The 22446-nt window shown below is 46.8% G+C and overlaps 1 protein-coding gene across 2 annotated transcripts in view; it reads right to left on the reverse strand.

The window, feature by feature from the left end:
- GAS7 (growth arrest specific 7) overlaps positions 1–22446 on the reverse strand; it is a 104394-nt gene that overhangs the window by 58702 nt on the left and 23246 nt on the right. Inside the window, exons 1-2 of one of the 2 annotated variants that reach the window (XM_032706919.1) lie at positions 16630–16636; positions 8821–8941 (exon numbers count right to left, since the gene is read on the reverse strand). In XM_032706919.1, coding sequence (XP_032562810.1) covers positions 8821–8941; positions 16630–16635 — 127 coding nt within the window. In that variant the 5' untranslated portion in view covers position 16636. Of the gene's footprint in view, positions 1–8820; positions 8942–16629; positions 16637–22446 lie in introns of those variants that run through there. The other variant, XM_032706918.1, reaches the window with a different exon arrangement.

Raw genomic sequence — 22446 nt, forward strand, 5'->3', positions numbered from 1 at the left:
GAACATACAACTGGAAGTGTAGAAATGAGGTGTGGTATTTTACAGGTGTCCTATTCATCCTACACACTGATGGGAAAGAAAGCCAGGGCGGATATTTTGAATGTCAAGGGAGGTGTGTTCACCATATGATCTGACACAAAGAGGCTGTTTGCTCAGCCCTCTCTGTGCCTGCTGACACCATCACAGCTTACTTCTCTGGAGCAGTAAGGGGGAATAATCCCATACAGTGAAACTGAGGAAATTTCTTAAGTTCTCCTTCAGTTCTCGGCTGTGAGCTCAGGTCTTTGGTGAGGTTCATGCCAGAGCCAGCTTTACCTGTCTGGGGAGTAGGTATTGTCACTGAGGCTCTCCCTAAAGTCAATGAAGAGAGATTGGCACTTACAGGGCAAAGTTCACGTTAGCTATAGTAGACACCTACATCAGGAAAACAATTGAGAGGTAAAGCTAACTGTTTCTTTTCATGGATAAATGGTGAGACTGGAAGATCCTGTTCAAATGGAGTTGTCTACCCTGCAGTTGGTACCTTGTCAGGCGAATCAAACTCCACCCTGCTCAGACAGCAACAGAGACGGTGGAACCTATCTAAGGGCAGTGAGTATCCAAGAGGCTAGTCAGTGCTCTGGACTCTGGTGGTAGAAGCCCGACAGCTCATTATCCTTGCTTGATGTAGTGCCAGTTCTCAAAAGAGAGTGCAAACAGGCACTTAACCCTCCAAATCCTGGTAGAGGGATCCCAACTCTTCTTCTAGATGGCACAACGCTCCTTGCAGAAGTAATGATGCACAATGAAGACCATAAGTGCTACAGGGAAGGATCTGCCAGACATTTGAGAGTGGCTTGCCATCTCACTCCTCTTTCCTATGTTTTGACATGACAAGCTGGGATGTCTCTAGATGTTGCACAAGACAGATGCCAGGCATTCAGCTATAATGTAACTGGTGCAGACTCAAACTTCCTCAGCAAGGTCATACTGAGAAAACCTAAAGTATATTGAAATTGTCTTGGGCTTCATTGTGCAGATCGTATACAGGTCAGAGGCCTTCACAATGGTTTCAGGATTGAACCTGTTTCAAAGGATAATAAATGTGGAGTGCTTAACTGGTGGGACCACCAAATGGAGATAGATAGGAGAGTGCTGTTTGTCATCTGGTTTATTTACCTATGGAAATCTGTTTGTTTCACAGTCACCCCAATTCTTTCATTAGTCTTTTTCCCACATAAGAACACTGTCTCATAAATTCTTTTTCTTTCTTGTTAAAAACCAATTCCTTATGTTTTCCATGTAAAGACAATGAAAATTAGACCACACAACAACTCACACGGTGGAAATATTATTATGGTCAGGTAAGATGTATGGATAACACAGGCAGATAATCATAATGTGGAAAGACACTAACTGCTGGAAACAGCTGACAATAGTAGCAATGCCTCACAAGAAGGGAGGGTTCTGTTGTATTTTGAAGGCTCAGAAGAATCAAAATGTTACTTGGTCCTAAAATCCCATTTCCCTCCCTAGGAAAGGGAGCACATACTTGAGTTCAGATTTATGAATAGCTCAAGCACAAAGAGAAAAAAACCAAAACCTATTTCATTCAAAAAAAAAGGATTCTGCACTGCGTGAGGAAGAAAGGAAATGGTGAGGTAGAGAAGATGCAGCACCAGGCATGGTCCAAAAGGTGAGTTGTTGGACAGACAGGTCCCCCAACACCTCTTGTCTATAGGAGGAGGGAGCAGAACTACACACTGAGCTGCTGGGGAGCAGCTCAGAGCTCCACGAAAACTTGTACAGCTTTTACTTGCTGACCTTCTTCGAAGACTGTGTCCCCTCCCTGCTCCCAGCCACACTCCCATCCCAGCTGTTGGGACTGCGTGGTGTGGAGTCTGTCTGCTGCTGCATTCCTGGCTGATCCTGCCTCTCCTTGGAAAGCTCGAGGGCAGGACTGTCCAGGGAGGAGCAGGACCTGTCCCAAAACATAGTGGGAATATTCAACAGAGCTGCACACGAAAAGAAGCAAACTAAATGTTCCTCTGAACTCATTAAGATTTTTCGACTTAGACAACCAGAAAAAGCAAACCAACAGACGAGTGACAAGAGCCTAGTTAGATGTGTTGAATGTAAAAATTGGGGAAATATAAAGATAGCAAATAAAGAACAACTCCCATGTGAGTCCCAGACATTTGTCATTCTCTACATTGATAAATATTTTTCATATAGTTTAGGCTTTACAGACTGAAAAAACAGGCTCGACAGGGATTTCAGGAAGCCATTCTGTCCCTGCTGTGTGCCCCAGAGCAAGGCAAACATGAATTTTCATGGTTTTGCGTAACCTGCTCTTAGAGACCTCCAGTGATACAGACTCCCAGGCAACTCCCTACTCCCACACTCCGCTACCTCAGAGAGCTTGGAAGGGTTAGTTGTTGCAATTGAAGTGTGTTACTGCGTCTTCTAGTGATGACAGGCATTGCATAGTCTTCTCCCTAATGGCATTTTATGCACTTAAAGCCTACCTTCACATCTCCATCCACATCTTTGCTTTCCCAGGGCAGACACCCCCATTCTCTCAGCATTTGCCCACAGGCTATGTATTCCACATTTCCCATAATTTTTGCTACTCTCTTCTGGGCTTTATCCAACTGACTCATATCTTTCCTGAAGTGTACAGTCCAAACAAGATAAAATATTCCAGCTGAGGCTTTATAATTTCCTTGTAAAGTTGGAGGCTTACTTCATGCCTCACAGATAACACTCCTATTTATACAATGGAAAATGCTAGCTGGTTTGTACTAGAACAACACTGCTGGCTTGCACTCAGCTTTAGATCCTCCAGAGCCCTGACATCTTTGTCTGTAAACTGTTCCATTGCCTGTCTTTGTCACTTAATTATTTCTGATGAAATCTCTGATCTTAAGTGCATCTTTACTGAACAGCATCCTATTCCAGTGTGATTGTGAATTCTGAGCCTGTTCTGTGCAGCACACCGTGTTCTTCCCAGCTCCAGCTAAAAGTTATTGTTTGAGTAAGTGCTCTCAATGTCAACATGCCATTCATTACTGGAAATACTGACTAGAATGAATTCTCAGGCAGATCACTGCAGGATTCCCTTCAGTACCAACTACCCTTTGACAAGGGACCATTGATAACTATGCTCTGAGAATGATCTGCCAAACAGTTTTGCAAGAGCTTACTATAATTTAACTATGGTCCCCTTTTTGTTTTCCCTCCAGCCAGCTTTCAAACTGCCTTTGCTGCTTTTAAGACCTGTTTTCCTAATCAATGAATTGTCTTTCCTTCATGCAGGGCCCTGCTTACAGACCCTGCCCAGAGGCTGGATAAATGTTTAGCCACAGTCCTGCCCCATGAGAAGGCCCATACCTCCTCTCACCCTTGCTTTTCAATGATGGAAGTGCTAAAATTACCACGGACCTGCCAAGAAAGGCTGCTCTTGATAGCATCCCCCCTTTAGAAAGACAGTGGGTGCCAGCAAGGCCCCAGAGTGGGGCAGAAGGATGTTGTGCTGTGCTCTCACCCAACCCAGGGCTCCACCACAGTCCTGAGCTGGATGAATCCCCTCACTCTGCACTGGAATACGCCTCCCACTGACTGGCAAGGCAACTGGTTGGGCACCCAGGACAGCTGGAGTGCTGCATGTGAAGAACATGCCACTCTGAGGATGTCCAAATACAACATTTACATGAACAGACAGTGAACCCAATGCCTGGAGCTTCCACATATGCTTACCAAACTGCTGTGTGACTGTCTTCCACCTCACGCATGAGAGACCTATGATGGAAGGGACAACCAAAGAGAGGATGCATGATAGCAATGCCTAAGGAACATGTATAAAAAGAAAGCAAGAGTATGGATCTGTGGGTTCTAGGAGACCTTGCAGAGTGCTGTTCAACCTAAAATGCAGTGCTGTATTTGCTGTCTAACAGTAGCCCTAAAGGAAAAACCAGAGTGGAACACTCCAGCATTTACTGCACTAACTGCATTTAGTGGCAGGTCCAGACTGGGGCCATGCCTCTGGACTCTAGAAAAAGTGGGATCAGAAACAGCGGGCAGTAGGACGCTGTTGGTGGGGGCTCAGCAGCTGCATCCGTGGATGGAAGCAGCTGGACAGGATCCCCAGGGTGCACACAGCACATGCACAAGGCAGAGCACGAAGGAACTTCTGGGGAGGCTCCAGCTGAGAGCTGAGGACACTGCTGGATACTCTGTCATGGAGAAGAATTCCTTCCTTCCTTCACGCCTCCCTCCCTCCCTTCCCCTCAGTCCACTGGACAGCTCTGTGCTGCTTCTAATTATTATTAGTTTCTCCTCTCAAATTTCTGCATGTTTGAGTAGAAGCAGAGTGCCTCCTACCTCTACTTCAGCTCCACTGCCTGGCTTAGCCTCAGTAGGGAGGAGAAGCACAGAGAAAACAATACAGAAAAGCTTTGATAGGAAGAATATTCTAAGTTATTTAAAATAAGAAGGGGAAAATGCATAAAACCAGTCTCCACAGCAGCTAGAGAGACTTGCTGTAAGCTAGAAGAATAACCAGTCATATTTATTAAAAAAAGAGGCTACTTAAAGTACAAGCCACTGTAACAAAAGCTGAAGTTGTACAGTCTCTTTGGACAATTTGGTACTTCAGCACCTGGAGAAGACACCCTTGATTTGGCACAGTGATTCTGATCCACATCCAGAGTCTGCACCTGGAAATGGATGGAAACTCCGAAGAGCATTTCAGAGGAGCCTGGGAGGAGCTTTGGTTGATGACAGATACAGGGCCCTTCCAGGACAGTTTCATGTCTCTTCTTGCTGAATAGGAAGTTTTCTAGATCCTGACAATGGGAGCCAAGCACAGGGACATGCCTAATCTGCTCTGAAGTCAGAACCTCCTTCCACTTTGGAACTGAAAACCAAAGTCCTCTTTGACAGAAGGCTCCAAATGGAGAAGAAGAAAACCTCATTTTTCAGTGTACAGCAGTGTAACAGGGTCCCTGGAAACCCTTACAGCCCAGTGTGTCCCAGTGTTTTGCAATATGTCAAAGTGTTCACCCCTCTGAGCCACTGCTCCTGCTACTCGACGCAGCAGAAGGCCCTGGTAGGGATGAGCAGACAGTGAACTGTCTGAGGTCCCTCCACTGAAACATCTACCCTAACCTTCATGAAACAGTGCCTTGCTGTTATCTAAGTTGCCCTGAACTCACCTTCCAGTGCAGCTATGTTACTGTACAATTCTAATAAAATACTTTATACGCAACATCTATTTTCAGCAAAGCAGATACACATGCTTGTGGAAGCCAGAAGTGAAAAAAAAAAAATAAGAGAACCACAATTAAACAACTTATACTGAAAATAACCAGAAAGTTCTTTCTCGTTCCCTTACTGCTCTGAAGTGCAATCATCTCCTGGCAGGGTGTTACACAGAGCTTCCTTCTCCGAGCATACCTTGTGCCTTGTTGCACCTGCTAAGGGGAGCCCTTGCATGAGAACACATATTCGACAGGGAAGCTTCTTGGCTGGAGAAGGATACTTCTCAAACCCTTTTAAGGGGCTTCAGACAGATTTAATCTTTCACTTTGAATCTCACTATTCATTCCTTATCTAAGAGACAGTCTGGTCATTTGTCTTCATTAAAATAAGGATGCCTTCACTCCCTTGGAGATGCAAATACTTCTTCCTCAGATAGGAGGAGAAGGTCTAGAAACACTTTTCGATCAACCCTCTCAGTAACAGAGTTGCCTGGTTCCTGGGAGATCTGAGAAGTGGTTGTGACCTTAGAAACACTTTTCAATCAACCCTCTCAGTAAAAGAGTTGCCTGGTTCCTGGGAGATCTGAGAAGTGGTTGTGACCTTACAAACTAAGAGTTTTGCATCAACTGCTGTTGGTGGGTAATGATGAGCAGCAGACCTTTAACTGCATGGATCACACTGAAGGCTAGCCAACTGGCTTCACCTGACTTCTGAGTGTCACTAGACAGTGATACCTCTCCAAAATGCATCAGCATACTTTCATCATCTGGTGATAGCTATGGTAAAGAGAAAGCATCCTAGGAGTACATCTACACCTTGAAGGAGAAGAGACCTGGCTCCTGCTGCTGAAACAATGGTGCTATGGAGGCAAAGCAGGATGGAGGCCCATGAAACCCTGTGACAGAGATGTCTGCTGGCACCATATCCTTGTGATAAACATTGCCACTGTTTATCTTGGTACTCCCAGCAGCAGCTGCAGCAGTGACAGGACAAATAAGCAGTTCAGACACGTCAGAGGTGCAGTCAGAGAGCTGTCCAGTCTTTGAGACTGGCAATAAACATTACCCATGCCAATGCAGCTCTACCACAGGAAAAATGAGGACTGCAGGTTTATAGTGTATTGTCTTTGACTTAGAATACATCTTGAGTGTCAAACTGCAATCCCACTGTTAGCCTCACATGCCAAACTTGACTTTAAGGTGACTGCATGTCTCAGTAGGTCCAACTCTGCAGCACAGTCAAGGAAGAAAGTGCATCAACATGAGATTTGACCAACATGAGCCTACAGATAGTCCTGAACTACAAGTTTTGCGGGATCAAAAGTCAAAGCCAATTAGTCAGATTAAATCAAAACAGTGTCCAGACAGCTGCCCATGGCAGGACTGGATAAGGCTTCATCATACACTTCAGCAGAGAGGTCTGAAGGTTGCATTCTGCTTTGTCTGAAGCCTAGATGACACCACAGGTGATACTTTTTTGGCATATAATCCACTTTGAGGAAGCATAGGCATTTGAGATCCGTCTGATCATGCCATACAGTCCAACTAGAGCAAAAATACTCTCAAGTGATATCACCAAGCCGATAAACTAGCACAAAGCAGTCTCTACACAGCTAGAAGACTTTGAGGCAGCAGCATATTCTAACTGAACAGGCTGAGAGCAACTGAGCTTGCCAGGAACGCTAACTAAGCTGGAAGTAGTGGAGGGGTCAGAGTGCCCCTGTACATGCTGCAGGAGATTCCTATTGTCTCACGAAATGCTACAGCCCTCATGGAAGTATGGGAGGCTCAGAAATTCCCTATGCCCAGAATAGGAAACAAGAGTACGGGATAACTCCAAAGCCAGTTGGGCTGAGGATTACTCTAGTGAGGAGATTCTCATCTAAACAGGATTTGAATAGGTGCTCCCTAAAGCAAAGATCAGAATACAGAAATCCCACTTCTATCCTCTCTTACATGCTATTATTCTGAGAACCATATTTCCTGATGCACAACAATTCCATTGTAGTAGCTGAGACCACAACCAAAGGTTTGGGCATTGTCCAGAGAAAGACTGGTTGGAAGTGATCTCTGGAAGTCTTCCGCCCATCTATTTGTTCTGAGCAGGTTCACTGCTAACAACAGATCAGCCACAGCTCTGTCCAGGCAGTTTCTGAGATTTCCCAAAGATGGAGATTCCACCACCTCCCTAGTCAGCCTGTGCCAGGGTTATCATCCCTTCCTAGAGAAAATTGCTCTCCTGATTCCTGGCCTGGAGCTCCCAAGCACAATGTGGCTATTGGCCCTTGTTACATTGCTTGTAACTTTTATGAGGAAAGTACAAAAGCTGCCTGACGTTATGGAGAAACTTAGTCCAGGCCACCCACCATTCTGGGGTAGGGTCCCTGTGGCAAGAGCTCTTAGCACATAAAAAAGTCTCTGCCTCTCACTGCTTTTATCTGGCCTCAACCCAGTGAGTAAGGGTCCATTCCCATGATGTCTTAGGACTGAGTTTAATCACCTCCTCACCCACCTCTGAATTGCAGTGGGGATGGGGTATCTAACTCCTGCTGATCTCCTCAGCTGTGCAGAGGATGCTGCCCATCAGCCAGAGCAGACTGCGCTTGAAAACAAAGGCAGGGTTAAATTGAAATGTGCCTTCTGGAGGGAGGGTCCTACAAGATGTTCATGCATTGAAATCTGGTAAATAATGACGTGGCCAAGTTCCAGGCCAAGGGCTTCTGAAATAAAACACAGTCCCAGAACAGACCATGAGGTGCATTGGAACAGCCCATGGCTCTCCTTGTAAGTCAGGAAGAGTAATGCGAATGTCATTTCTGATGGCTGCAACTCCGTTGTTAACCACTGTCCTCTTCTTCCTTGTCATTCTGGCATTCTTTTTGCTAAAGAAACCTGGTTTTGCTGGTCACAAGTCCCTGTTTTGCAATGCTGCTTTGAGCTCATGATGAGAAAAGCAGGTAGACACAGAGTCTTAGGTAAGCCAGAGGTGGTACAAGTTTGAGAGGTCTTTAGCAGTTGATAAGATCGTGAGTTAAGTCTGCTTCTCTACCAACATGACAGTGAATAAAACACACAAGTACAGAACTGAAGATTCCGTCTGTGCTGTCCCATTACATGTGTTTTTCTTCCCTTGTCTTCATGGGCAAGCTGAATCTGACCAGTTCACTATTTCTGTTTTCCTCAGTGGTGCTAGTGCTTTAGTTCTATCAAACTACTTCACATGTATGTATCTACAGACACAGAAATATCTCCAGCTAAAGGGAAAGGAAAGAGGGAATGTGGTAAAAATTATATTCTTAACGGTGTTTCAAATTCTAAAACATTAATGATGGGGGTATTTCTACTTTACATTCTCTGTCTTTTGTAAATGCTTCAGATGTCTTCTGATGGTCAAAATTAAGATGACAGATGATCGTAAGACTAGATCTTATAATTATTTTCTTTCACATGGTGCCAGGGTCATATTAATTCCTTTGGCTCTGGGCCTATTTTGTCATCAAAATCAACTTGAAAGACGATTTCCTGCAGCAGATTTGTCCTGCTAGGCTGAAACATTTACTGAACCCCCACCCTCACTTACCATTTGTGAAGGTGTTCACATAGTACCTGCGGCCCTGGGGAGACATGTAGCTCTGCCAGCCGGGGGGAAGGTGGCCATTCAAGGTATCTTCTCCTGGCTGAGGAGTTGCCTTTCCGGGTTTCTGATGAGAAATGAAAAAACCCAACCATTAAGTCAATATGAAGATAATGTAAAGTCTAACCAGACACACATCTGGAAAGGGACCATGTGGTTTGGCATTCTAGAGATTCCAATACATTCAAAGACTTTCAGTCCATTTCTCCCCTCATCTGTCTTAGCTTCACCCAGAACATGAAGCAACACTCCCTTGAAGCACTGACTACACAGACCACCCTTTGGGACAAAAATGAACCCCTCTGTATTTGATGTCCCAAGAGCACCTGGACTTGTCCAAGAAAATGGCTCTCATTAAGCAGTAAAACGCAAAGCATAAAATGATCAAGTGTCTGAGAGAGAGAGGCAGGCACCTGGTCCTCATTTACCTTCATGTGGATATACTGGTGGGTCAAAGCACTGGTCATGGAAGTGCATTTCCAATTTATTTTACAGGGGCACCATCACCTTCAGACAGTTCCAAGACTGCAGAGCCATTCAGCCTATAGGAGTGCTGAAGTAAATTTATCAGGATGCTGATTGTATACTAATAATGCATGTAATTAGCAATGATCTACATGTAATCCGGATCCATATCATCCAGATACAAGATCATTAGGATCCAGATTACTAAGAGTGATCCGTATCATTAGGAACAGCAGGAGATGAGCACCAGGCTGCCACCTGTTCTCCAGGCACACACACACTGCTACAAGGGTTCAGGTGCCACATCTCAGCCGTACATCTCTTCATCAACTCAGCTTCAAGTTTCAGTGCAGCTTCAGGGTGCAGGAAAAGAAAGAGGTGAAGCTGAAGTGCAGGTAATCGTCTGCACTACATTGCATCACTTGGACTATTCCCTTTTCCAAGTAATTCTACTGGTTCCTTGGTAGCTTGGGATTTAAAGCAGCTGCTTGATATGAGACTGGCAAAGAGGGCTTCACTACAAAGGAAGCATGAACCCGGTCTCTTCACCCAGGAGATAAAGTGGATGGCCAAAGATTGCCAGTTGCAACCCCTTAGGGCTGCAGCTATGGAGACAACAGCCTGCTCCTGGCTCACACCCAGGGAGCTCCAGTTCACCTTTCTATATTCCCTGTGGCACACCAGGCATGTGAGGCACTCTCTTTTGTCTCTCTGTTTGTTTCCATTGTCTTCAAAGGAAGAAATGCAAAATAACAAGGAAAAATATGTTAAATTGAATATTTATCCCACAGAAGCTAGTCTCTATCCAGGAAATGCCTTCTGACATGGTGGGGGGCAGGTCTGAAGCAACTGCATTACATTCACAGTCTGTCTCCATCTTTCTTGCAGGTTACCTTCAGTTACTGGAAGGCCACAATTAGGTCACCCCAAAACTTCTCTTCTCCAGGCTGCTAAGATATGCAGAGAAAGTAATATCAGAGGCAACAGGGTAGTCCCAAGCTACTTTTTGAGCCACAAAACTAGTCTCTCTCCTAGCATGTTCCATTGGATAGCAGAGTGCTGGAACAAATCCTGAACTCCTGAACTCTCTCCATCACAGGGTTAATGGTCCTCTGTTATTGTCTGCTAAAGCACACTGAAGAAAAGTAAACTCCGCAGTAGCAGTATACTGGCTCTTGAAGGATATGGCAGCAGGCTGGGTCCCTTATATTCCCTGCATGGATCTCTGGCCTTGAAAATAACAAAGTTATTCCAGAATATCTCTGTTCTGCATGAAAGCCTCATAAAGAAGAATTTGGGATAATCCAACCCTGGGTTCTGTTTCAGAAGATCTAGATTTCACACATTTTTGCTGCACACTCACCATTTCTGTACTTAACACATATTTTCCCTTCTGGAACTGAAGTCCCTCCATTCCCACTACCCTTACTTCTTAATGTGATCCTACAGCAATCCCATGTGCCCAGGAGGTCACAGCTAGGCTCAGCTCACTTTAGGGGGCCCATGGTATTCTTCCATTTTGCACGGTCAGCACCAGTGTCCTGCAAGGACAGACACTACCAGTATGCTTAAGGGAAGCTCTAAATTGCCCCTACATCCTTTGAGTCACATTTTCAGTGTTGCTTCATGTCTCCCTGACCGACTGCAGGAAAAGCAGAGGTCTTTCACAGACAGGTGCCATGGCTACAAATGTTGGATGGAAATAGTATAAAGAGCAATGTTTTAGCTGTAGTCCCTGCCAAAATGTGTATCACTTCAAAAAGCACACAAGCATTATGTTTTGCAATTGATAATACTATATTTTTTAGTTACTAATACTTTTACCTTTGCTTCTGATTCACCAGTCAAGAAGTGCCATGGGCACAGTGATCTCTATCAATGATGGTCAAGAGGACTGAATATAAGGGAAATATCAGCACTGCCAAATGCTGAAGATCTTGAAAGCAATGGGGAAATAGTTTGCTTGTATGTGCACGTGCTGTGGTTTAACTCCAGCCAGCAACTCGACACCACGCAGCCACCCACTCACTGCCTCTCATCCCTGGGATAGGGAGGAGAACCAGAAAAAAAAGGTAAAATTCATAGGTTGGGATAAGAACAATTTAATCATTAAAATAAAAGATGATAATGAAAAACATAATAATAATAATAATAATAATAATAATGATGATGATAATAACAAAGAACAGACAGATAAGAGAGAGGAATCAAAACCCAAGAAAGACATGTGATGCATGGTACGATTGCTCACCATTTGCTGACCCGTGTCTGCCAGCAGGGTTCAGCTCCTCATTTTATACACTGGGTATGATGTGCCCAGTGTGGAATATCTATGGTGTGGAATATCCCTTTGGCCATTTTGGGTCAGCTGTCCCAGCCATGCTCCCTCCTGACTCCTTGTGCAGCTCCTTGCTGGCACAGTATGGGACACTGGAAAGTCCTTGACTTAGGAGTCATCACTACTGAGCACCAACTAAAACATCAGTGTGTTATCAACATTATTCTCATACTGAATCCAAAACCCAGCTACTAGGAAGAAAACTAACTTAGCTGAAATCAAGACAGCATGGAGTATGGATGTGTGAATCTCTTCTCTTTGATTTAGAAAGGAATGTGATCCTAAATACCAGCTCACTATTAGATTGGACTTTATCATCCCAGGGAGACTGCAGAGGAAGATCCACTGAATGCTGGGACCACTTCTGTGTTAGAGTCCCTAGCTTGTCCCAGTGCAATCCCCTCCCAACAACAGTTGAACTCCGATTCCTATAGCAGCTCTGGGGGGGAAAGAGGAACTGAAAATGGCATAGGGGAGAAACTGAAGAAGAAACAAAACTTGGCTTCATTCAGGTCTTCCCACCACCCTGCCTGTAGACAATCTTAGAATCATAGAATGGTTTGGGTTGGAAGGGACCTTAAAGATCATCCCGTTCCAACTCTCTGCCATGGGCAAGGACACCTTCCACTATCCCAGGTTGCTTCAAGCCATGTCCAATCTGGCTTTGTCCACAACTTCTCTGGGCAACCTGTACCAGTGCCTCACCACCCCCACAGTAAAGAATTTCTTCCTAATATCCTATTTAAATCTAAGTTTAAAGCCATTCCCCCTTGTCATATCACTATAAGCCCTACGCTCATTGTGTAGGAACCCAGGGGATAGATAATGTGGGATGATGGGATTTGGGATAGATGCATGCAGGACTGGGCTCTATAATGCATCACAGATTAGGTACCTCATAGTTATGGCACACGCATGCATCCTTTCAGGCGTGAGAGTGCCACAGAGGCCATAGAGGCAGCACACTGTCCCTTCTCTGCCAAAAGAGGAGATCTGAGGAAAAGGAGAGACTTTCTTGCTCTGTTTTCCTCGGTAGATACAATCATCCCAGCCAGACTACCTGCAGTTCCTTCTTCTTATATCAGCGCAGTTAAACTGGAACCATGTTTGTACACCCATATGGGAGAAGTTTTGGCTAAACTGGCATGTGATAACAGGCAATCCTGTTGCTTGGGACACATCAAGGACAGGGGCCATGAGACTGCACAGGGAGGGGAGGTAACTGGGAGATGGTGTTCAAGAGCCCAGCTCCACATCTGGCACAGCTCCACATCCTGCACAGCTCCACAGCTGGCACAGCACCACCAGACAGGCTTCAGAGCTCTACCAAACCCAGTTCCTACCAGGGTACACCTTGTGCCCAGCCATATATAACAAGAAAGTGCTTAGAGGGACCTGTGCATAGAGACATCTCTTCCTTAGACAGATCAGCAAGACTGGGGTATTACTTCTATTTCTTGCTCCTATTTTAGGAGAATTATTGCCAGGATAGTTTATGAGAACAGTAAATCCCAACAGAGGACATCTGTATGGAGAAGAGGTTCCCTATCAGCAGAGAGTATTGTGAACCAGCAAAGAGAGAACAGCAGACAGGCACTGGAAGTTGAAACTAGACAGGTTTGGACTGAAAAGAATCTGCTGATCATGAGGGTAAGTATCAAGTGGAAGAGTTTACCAGGGAGCTGTGCACTTCTAGTTCCTCCATCGAGATTAAGTGACTCTTTCTGTAAGTTCTTCTCTACTCCAATAAGAGAAAAAGCCAGGACCCTGAAACCCCTGCCCCAGCTCAGGCTGGGTGGACTTGCAATCTCTTCTGCTTTCCAAACCTTCCAACTCCCACAGTGCCTTTGAGCTGAGAAATGCTCAGAGCACTCCCCTCACTATCACTTCTGGGAGTGTCACCAGTTGCTGTCGCCATGGTGGTGGACAGGCAGATCTGGACACAAAAAGGATGTCTGCAATACACTGTTGAGAAAACAGGAAACTTGAACAACGTGAGAGCAGAGGACATGCAACCCCAGTGAAATCCTCCTGCATCTGTGTTTGATGCCTGGAAAAGGGATCAAAGTGTCTCTCAAAACATTCAAATCCAATAACACAAGCACTTCCCTCCTACAAGATTTCCTAGAATCAGAATTCCATGTATCAGGGGTAAATGCAGGGGTAGACAAGAGCCAGCCACCCAACAGGCCTCATTCTATATGACAAACAATGGTTTTTAATTTGCTGTCTTCAGAAACACAGGCATAGGATTCTTCTGATAAATGCACAGTGGAGAGGAAACAGAAATGAGCAGCAAATGCAAAAGACATCTCAAAGCGGAAAGGCACTGGAGCTCTTCAGCACGAAACCATGCAACAGAGAGGTGGCAAAGGTAAGCATGTGGAATAAGAACAGATCTGTGGGGTTAATTCACCTAGTCCAGGTCAGCAGCACTGACAAGAGGCAGAAGGATGGGCTGCTTAGGGCAGGGCACATGAATCTGACCACTATCTGTGCCCCTTCCCTTGCATCCATGGGTACTGGATTAGGATGTCAGGAAGAGGAGGACAACCCATGTGGGCAGGAGAGCCACCCCACAGCATCACAACCCTGACCAGGGAACAGCGTTTCATCTCTAGGCTGCCTAACACAGATGGTCGAGAAGCATATCTGAAGAGAAGGACAACTGAATCAGACATCCCAGATGTTCCATGCAAAGAAGAGCAGCAGCCAGGGCCTGCCTGTAGGAGTCCTGACACCTGCTGTCTGGCTGGGCTGGCTCAGAAGAGGGCAGAATGGCCAGTAGGGAGGCAGTGGGGTGCCTCTCCCACTCCTCCTCTTCTGACTTTCTGACTGTTTTTTTTTCTTCTCTTTCTTGGTCTTCTTAAACAAGTTTATAGCAGCCCAACTCATCCTGTTCCTTTGGAAGACCACCTGGCAGTGTGATCCCCTCCCAATGGTGGAAAAAAGCCAAACAAGATTTTATGCAGCAAAGTGAGGCAACAGAGGATTCCACACATCAGTTCAGTGCAGGCTGACTTGACTCCCTGAGGCAAGTTCTGCCTTGCTCAACAGAGGAAAATGACTTCCCATTTTCAAACTGCAGGAAATCCCCCTTCTCCTTCAAAGAGGGGTCCTGGGGAGGAAACATCTGTGCTAAGCTCCCTTGAAGATGTGTCAGCTTTCACTGTGCTCCAGCAGAGCTCAGCCCAGGGTCACTTTCCAACACACAACCCAAGGAAAAGTAAAACAATCCCAAACCCAAATATTCAGGCCCTGAGCAGTGTGATCTAACTCTGAATAAGGGGTTGGACCAGAGACCTCCAAAAGTCCTTCCAATTTAAATACTCCTATGATTTTATGATCCTGTTTCAGCAGAGCATGCAGCCTTGGAGCAACTGAAGAGGAGTATCTGGCTGTGGGAAAGGACTGGAGTGCAGTGTCAGCACACTCACCTGCTGCTGACACCGGCTCAGTCACACTTGCTTCTGCTGCAGACCCAGAAGCACAAGGAAAGGCCACAGAGCCCAACTGAGCAACTGCCCTGCAGTGTCCTGCCCAGTGCTGGAAGATCACCTTGGACAGAAAGCTGGGCAAAATATGCAGGGGAAACTCCCTCTAAGGAGCAATACAAGGACACAGAAGGTAAAAACGACCACAGCATGAACCTAACCCAGAACAGCCTCTGTCCTATGGGGAAAGGCTTGCTCTGCACTGATATTACTGAGCTTATGTTTCTGTCTAACTGCCATTTGTATGAACACTGAACCTGGAAAAGGTGTGTGTTAGTCCCAGGGTATGGAGTAGAAAAGGCAGACATAGAACCATAGAATCACAGAATGGTTTGGGTTGGAAAGGACCTTAAAACAACCTCATTCCATCCCCCTCCCATGGGCAGGGACACCTTCCACTACCCCAGGTTGCTCCAAGCCCCGTCCAACCTGGCCTTGGACACTTCCAAGGATGGGGCAGCCACAGCTTCTCTGGGTAACCTGTGCCAAGGCCTCACCACCCTCATAGGGAAGAGTTCCTTTCTAATAATTAATATCTGTCAGTTTGAAGCCATTACCCCTTGTTAATCCAGGCCCTTGTCCAAAGTCCCTCTGCAGCTGCCCGGGAGCCCCTTCAAGTACTGGGATGTGCTGTATGGTGCAGTAGGGTCTGTCTTTGACTTCAGCTGATGCTGCAAACAGGATTTGCTAAGTGAAAGATGTGCACGAAGACCTTTGGTGGCAGGGATGCCAACACCAACACTCATATCCATCCCAAGTCTGGCATAAAGATCCCAGCACTGAGAAGTTCTCAGAGACCCTTCCAAGGCCGGGCATGGGCATGCCCCCACCAACCTGTGTCCTGGCTCAGGAGAAGGCCCGGGGCCCCTCACAAACCCCTCAGCACTACCCACAGCCTCTCTCTCCCTCATACTTTGAGTCATTCTGTATTTTTTTCATTTTTATGCAATCTTTCTTGCTCAACATTTGGTTTCCATGGAGTCATATAAACTGTGAAACAGATTTATATATAGAAAGTGGAACAGGCCATATGACCAGTCTCTGTTGTCATGGCAACCAGCACGGCTCCCCTTGGGCTGAATTGGACGGCACATGGCTGATGGGGACAAGTCACCCACCCTGGGTGGCCCTGCCGGCACCACACTGCCTGTGCCATTGCCCTCCAGCCCTGCTGTGCCATTCCTCTGCTCCAGGCACTGGCCTTGGCTCCAGCCTCCTGTGACACCAGCCCTTGTCCCCACAGAGGACAGTGCCCGTGCCTGTGCCAACTGTCAGGGCGTCTCAGAGCACTGCCAGGTTGAAGTTGTGGGCTGAGCTATGCCCACCACACACCCACATGCCAGTCTAGCAGGACAGCTCTCATATTTCCCAGTCTTAAAAATCTCCTTGCCCTAATAAGTCTCCTCTGTGCCACGCAAGTCTTCTTCACTCTTCCTTCCTCATAAAAAACTTCAGCACCTCCATGCAGCTGCTGTTTCCTTGGATGCCATCTCTGCCACTTTTCTACCAACCCACTGTGGCTGTGACCAGGAGAACCTGATGGCCAGCTGTCCCATAGCTTGCACCCCTTTCTTTTCCGTTTAGTTCTGGAATACAGTGTGTATGCTTCCCACCCAGCTCTGCCTGCTCTCCAGCCAGATCCACAGCTGCCGAAAGCCTCCCTCCTCTCCCGCCCAGGTCCCTGGCTGCAGTGCAGGCATGTGTCCAGGACTTTGCTTTAAGGTAATATCCATGAATAGCACCATGTTAGCAGAGAATAAGCCTTCTGGGACTCGTATACTTTTCTCTGCCTGTATCCTAAATGAGAGAAAAACAAACTGTTTCTGAAGCATACGCGACCCAGGGAGACAGACTGGGTGATGTTTTCTGCCTTGGTGCTGTGTGAGAGACCAAAATGGGAGGGAAGAGAAATTCTCTGACCTGTGAATCCCACCTAGACCCCTTCAAAACAGGGGCTGTCAAGCCAGAAATTAAAAATCTGAGTAACTCCAGTGCAGCTCAGTCCTCTCCCTTCCTTCCCAACGCATGCCTGGTACACAGAGTCATGTGCCAGACTGGGAGAAGCCACAGCTCTGAGTTGCAGCTGAACCTGGCCCATTTAGTGGCTAGCGTGGGACTCGTGGCATCAGGTCTGGTCCAGATCCTACCCAGATGATGCTCACTCCCTGGCAAAGCAGCAACTCAGGGAGTGCTTGGCAATGGCTACCAGTGGGTTTTGGCTGAGGAGGGAAGGTATAAGAAGTAGGAAGGGTAAGAAAGATGGGGGAGTTTTTAGATTCAGTGTGGGGAAAGAGCACGGGAGTAGGGCCCTGATGAGTGGTTAGCAAGAAAGAGAATAAAAAGCCTTTGACAGCAGGGATTTGCAGAATGGTAGATGTGCAGCAGGGTGAGAAAAGTCTGCAAAGGACAGCCCAGCTACCAGCCTTCTTACCTCTCACTCTGCCTGAGCTCTGCATGGTCCCAGTGAGTTTACCCCTTTCCTGTGCTCCCTCTTCTGTGTGCTCTCAGGGGTGTGCAATCCTGTGACAGCATTCAGCACTATCTGACAAGGGTGCAGAGACCTGGTGCTGAAAGAGCAACCAAGAAAGGGGAAATGAAATACCACCCTCCCAGCAGGTGCCAAAGACCGTGGGCAGCCAGCTGGAAGTAGTGTCTGTTCTGAGTGAGAAAGTCCATCTAGAACACATGGCTGCATGCACATGGGCATACCTACAAGGACAATGCACCCACAGGGAGCCCAGGAATCACCCCCAGAAAAACACACGTTTGTTTTCCCTTTCTGTGCTAATAGACAACAAGTCATTTAATGTACAAATCTGTCTAGTTCCCTTTGAACAGCCCCTCTCCTGTTATCCAGCTGAGCCATGCATGGACAGGTGATGGCCAAAGTGAGACTGAACAGGAAAGAAGCTGCAGGTGACAATATATGGCAGCAGCAAGGAGCTGGCACTGCTGGGTGGAACTTCTACAACATGGCCTGGGAAGGCCAAGGAGAGGTCAACTAGAGAGATTGCTGTGATATTAGGAAAATTTTCTTCACTGAAAGGGTGGTCAGGCATTACAACAGGTTGTCCAGGGAAATGCTGGAATCACTGTCCCTGGAAGTAGTCAAAAAATGTGTAGATGTGGTGCTTAGGGAGATGGTTTAGTATTGGACTTGGCAGTACAGGTTGGACTTACAGGGCTTTTCCATTCTTAAAGAATCTGTGATTCTATGAAGGGCCCAACACAAAGGAGCACAGAGGAACAGCAACAGAACACAGAGGGAGGATGGGAATTGAGATATCCTAATCCCCCAAACACAGCACTCTGCCTGGAGCCACCCCTGTGATGAGAACCATCAGCCCCATTGTCTGGGGTGAAAATCATCACAGTGAGTCACAGGAAAAGCTCTCTAGAACATGCAACAGACTGACACTGGAATGCAGGGAAAGAATGTTTTGGTATTATACAAGACAAGGGATGGTTAGGGGTAAAAACAAAGGCAAGGGAAGGGAGGAAACCAGTGAAGGGTAAGAGGATTCAAGGAGCCAGTCACATGTAAATAGGCAGCTGGTGATCACATTCCTCTGTCCATGCCCTGACTGATGACTGTGGTCCATCCTGTCTAAGGCACCATGTACTGAGAAAAGGCAGATCTCGGCATCAACACCTGGCCTTGGAGATCTCTGTGGGATACCAGCATATGAACCATACAGAAGTTAAGGGGCCAGTGCAAGAATGCCAGGAAGGACTGGGCTGGTACCTTTTACCCGTTCCCAAGCACATCTGTGTCCAAATGCCCCCCTCAAACCTGGAGCAATTCCTCCCAGCAGCCAGTTTCTCTGTAGCAGTCAAGGAGTTTTTTCTGAACTCTCTTCCCAAAGAGAAATACAGGAGTTAGCACTCTCCCATTCCTCCGTTTTCCTTTCAGCACCACTGTTTCTTGCTGTTCAGAAAGTTAACATTTGGAATCTGATTTGCTAACTAGCAGAGCAGGTATAGGCTCTGGAAGCCTAGGAAGGTTCATGTGCCAGAACACAGTCAGCTTGGGTTACCAACAAGCAGCACACTGAGTGCCCTGCCCTGCTACCTTTCTATCATCAGAAAATGAAGCCATGCTGTCTCCCTACCACAATGTCTTGAAATAACAGGATGTGGCCAGCTGGGACAAAACTGATTTCTCAAGAGATCCAGAGCTGCCACGAGCACAGTTTCGTGTTTCCATGCCAAAGCTCTGCATGCTGCTCTGTACAGCCCACTCGGATATGACAGTTTGACATTAACTACATGAGTCATAGCCCCATCCCCTCAATGGGAACGGAGACCCAGAGCTCTGTCACAGGCTGCCATGAGCTGGCTCTCCTGGACACTAAGAATTCCCCAAGCAGGACTTATCATGTCATGGCTTGGTAGGGTAGGAATGTGCAGAAGAAAGTAAAGGGCTGGGGATGAGGCAGCACCAGGCCTCCAAGAACCCTAGGCGGGATGTGCCCTGTGCCAGGGCAGCCTGGGAGCAGGCAGGAGCCTCCTCCCCTTGTTGTGGTTCCCCTGTGCTCCAGCTCAGGGGGCAACTGCAGTGCGAGATGCAGGTTGTGCCCAGGGAGGGGCATGGTTGGAGGCCCTGGCAAAGGGGACCCTGAGACTCTGCTGGAGCCGGAGAACAGCAAGAAATCCTGGACCCAAAAATAACCATGGGGTATGCAGATTGTAAGGCAATAAAAGCCCAGGGATTCCTGTGTTCAGGGTCCCTCCCCAGATCTGTTCCTTTTGCTGTGTCCCACTCAATTATAAAGTTATTTTCTTCCCTGAAATCACATGCTTGGGACTCTGCTGTGGAGAACCCGGGGTAGAGAAATTTCTTTACAAGCGTCAGCCTGCTCAGAGGGAATGTCTCTGACACCAGCATCTGGTACGAGGCAGAGCACCAGGGCCAAGCACTCTGAAGAGCTGTGTTGTGCTGGGCATCTGGGGACAACAGGGCCATTGTTGAGCAAACCTTGTACTGTCAGAGTCACCCACAGAAGCACAGAGAGTCACAAGGCCAGATCAGGCCAGCTGCAGCATTACGGCTTGTCTCCAGTTTGAAATGACCTGCTGTGGGGACAAATTCCTCCCTGAGTGACTGTGGAGTGTGGCACACTAGCAAGATGGGTCAGAGGCCCGAGAGGCAGCCAAGAAACTGGGGTCATGCTGCTTGCTCTAGGTGCTCTGCCCTGGAAGGGTGACTGGAAGCAGTTAAAAAAAGAAACTTCCCACAGACACTTAAATTCACTGTCTGACCCCTCTCCCTGGGCTGTGGTATGGAAAAGGTGGGCAGAAAAGTCACCCGCAAAAGGTTTGAGGGCAGGCAAAGAGCTGGGCAGCACTGCTGCCTTCTGGAATCCTCATGTCTATGAGTGCAGCTGGGTTTGGAGAAATGGAACATCTGGGAATAATGCCAAATGTTTTTCCGTGGGGCCTCCAGCCCGTGTGCTGCAGGAAGCTGGGCCTAGCTAAGCGCTCTCTCTACCTGTGCTGACACAACACACTCTTACTAGCCCAGGACGAAGACCAAGGCCCCCCACGCTCACCTGCGTGCAGGAATGTGTCCCCTCCCTCTGGCCAGGGCCAAGAAGCACTGATGGCTTCTTGGGATTAGATGCAGTGTCAGGCTTGGGTATTTCATGAGACATTGTAGTGAGCTACCAATCACATGCACAAAGAACTGCAAGGGAGCCCCAAGCCACTCTGGAAAAATTTCTTCACTGCCTGGGGCAGTGGTGGAGTCACCATCCCTGGAAGGATTCAAAAAATGAGCAGACATGACACTTCATGATATGGTTTAGTGGGTACGGGGGTATTAGGTCAAAGGTTGGACTTGATGATCTTGGACGTCTTTTCCAGCCTTAATGACTCTGTGATTCTAAGTATCTCTTTAAATAGGACAAAACTTGAACAGAAGCCTAGCAGAAATGAAAGAGCGGTAAAGAAACCTGTGCCTTGCTTGCTTTGCAGGTCTTTCAAGTCCACTCATGATCTCATGCATGGATCTTCTGTGTTGTACCACACTGCGCATTGTTCTCCTGATCCCTAGAATAAATCTCTCCTGGACGTGTGGGCAGGGGGCCCTTGGCCCCCGGTGAGCTCCTGTGGGCTGCCTAGCTGTTTGCTGACCCCTTTGCCAGCCCTGGCACTCCTGGCAACATGGCAGCCTCCGGCATTCTCCACAACTCCCAGGAATCACAGCATCTCTTTCTGCAGCATCCTCTGCAATTCCAGCAATTGGATGCAATTCCAAACAATGCAATTCCAGAATCCTCTCTTCCTGGCTGTGCCAGTGCGTGCCTTTACATGCTTCATTTCTCATACATCACTGTGGTTTTAAAAAACCCGGTTCTACTGATGTGTTCTGCAGTTTCCCAGACACAATAAAATCACTTTATAACAACTAGTACAACAATTAGTATTCTTTTAGGAAGGAAGGGATTCTCCCTCAAATTATATAGACTCTCCCACATGCACACGCATGCATAGCAGAGCTAAGGCGCAGCAACCTCCACCCTGCTGCAGACATCTGCAAAAAATGTCTATTTACAGAAACATTCTGGAGCAAGTAACATATCTATAAGTTAGAGCTACTGTGTTCTCCTTCTCAAGAGAATTTAATGAAAGTACATTCTGAGATTGCCCAAATAATGATCTCGGTTTCTTGTCTGTACTTATCTTAAAATCACAGATTGCTTTGGGTTGGAAGGGGCCTTAAAGCTCATTCCATTCTAACTCACTGCTATGGGCAGGGACACCTTCCACTAAACCAGTCTGCTCCAAGCCCTGTCCAGCCTGGCCTTGGACACTTCCAGGAATGGGGCATTTAATTATTTATCTTTAACTACTTTTAATATTACTTTAAATATCCTTCTCTCTTTTAGGAAGAATGTTAGGACAAGGTGCCTGAGAATCTTATGTTCAATGATCTGCATTTATGATAAGATAATTTTATTTTAAATATTATCTCAAAACCTATGCAATTAAAAAAACTGGAGTAGTTAACTCAGATTCTGTTTCTGGTCCCACGCCCTAAGCAAAGCAATTAATGTTTTGGCATATTACAGCTACATTTTCCTCTACTTTAAAATGAAATTTGCTTCCCCCCGTTGCTGTTGTAGGGCAGATTCCCAGATAACACTCCTTGCTGCTTTTGCAGGCAGCCTGGATGGGAACCTTTTACTTACAACCACCCTCAGTTTTTCCTGAATGATGTTTTCCTGCAGAGGAAATCTGTTCTGCAGCCCCCGAACTAATATTCCCTGGATT

The sequence above is a fragment of the Chiroxiphia lanceolata genome, chromosome 19 (assembly GCF_009829145.1).
Source record: "Chiroxiphia lanceolata isolate bChiLan1 chromosome 19, bChiLan1.pri, whole genome shotgun sequence".
Classification (NCBI taxonomy): Eukaryota; Metazoa; Chordata; class Aves; order Passeriformes; family Pipridae; genus Chiroxiphia; species Chiroxiphia lanceolata.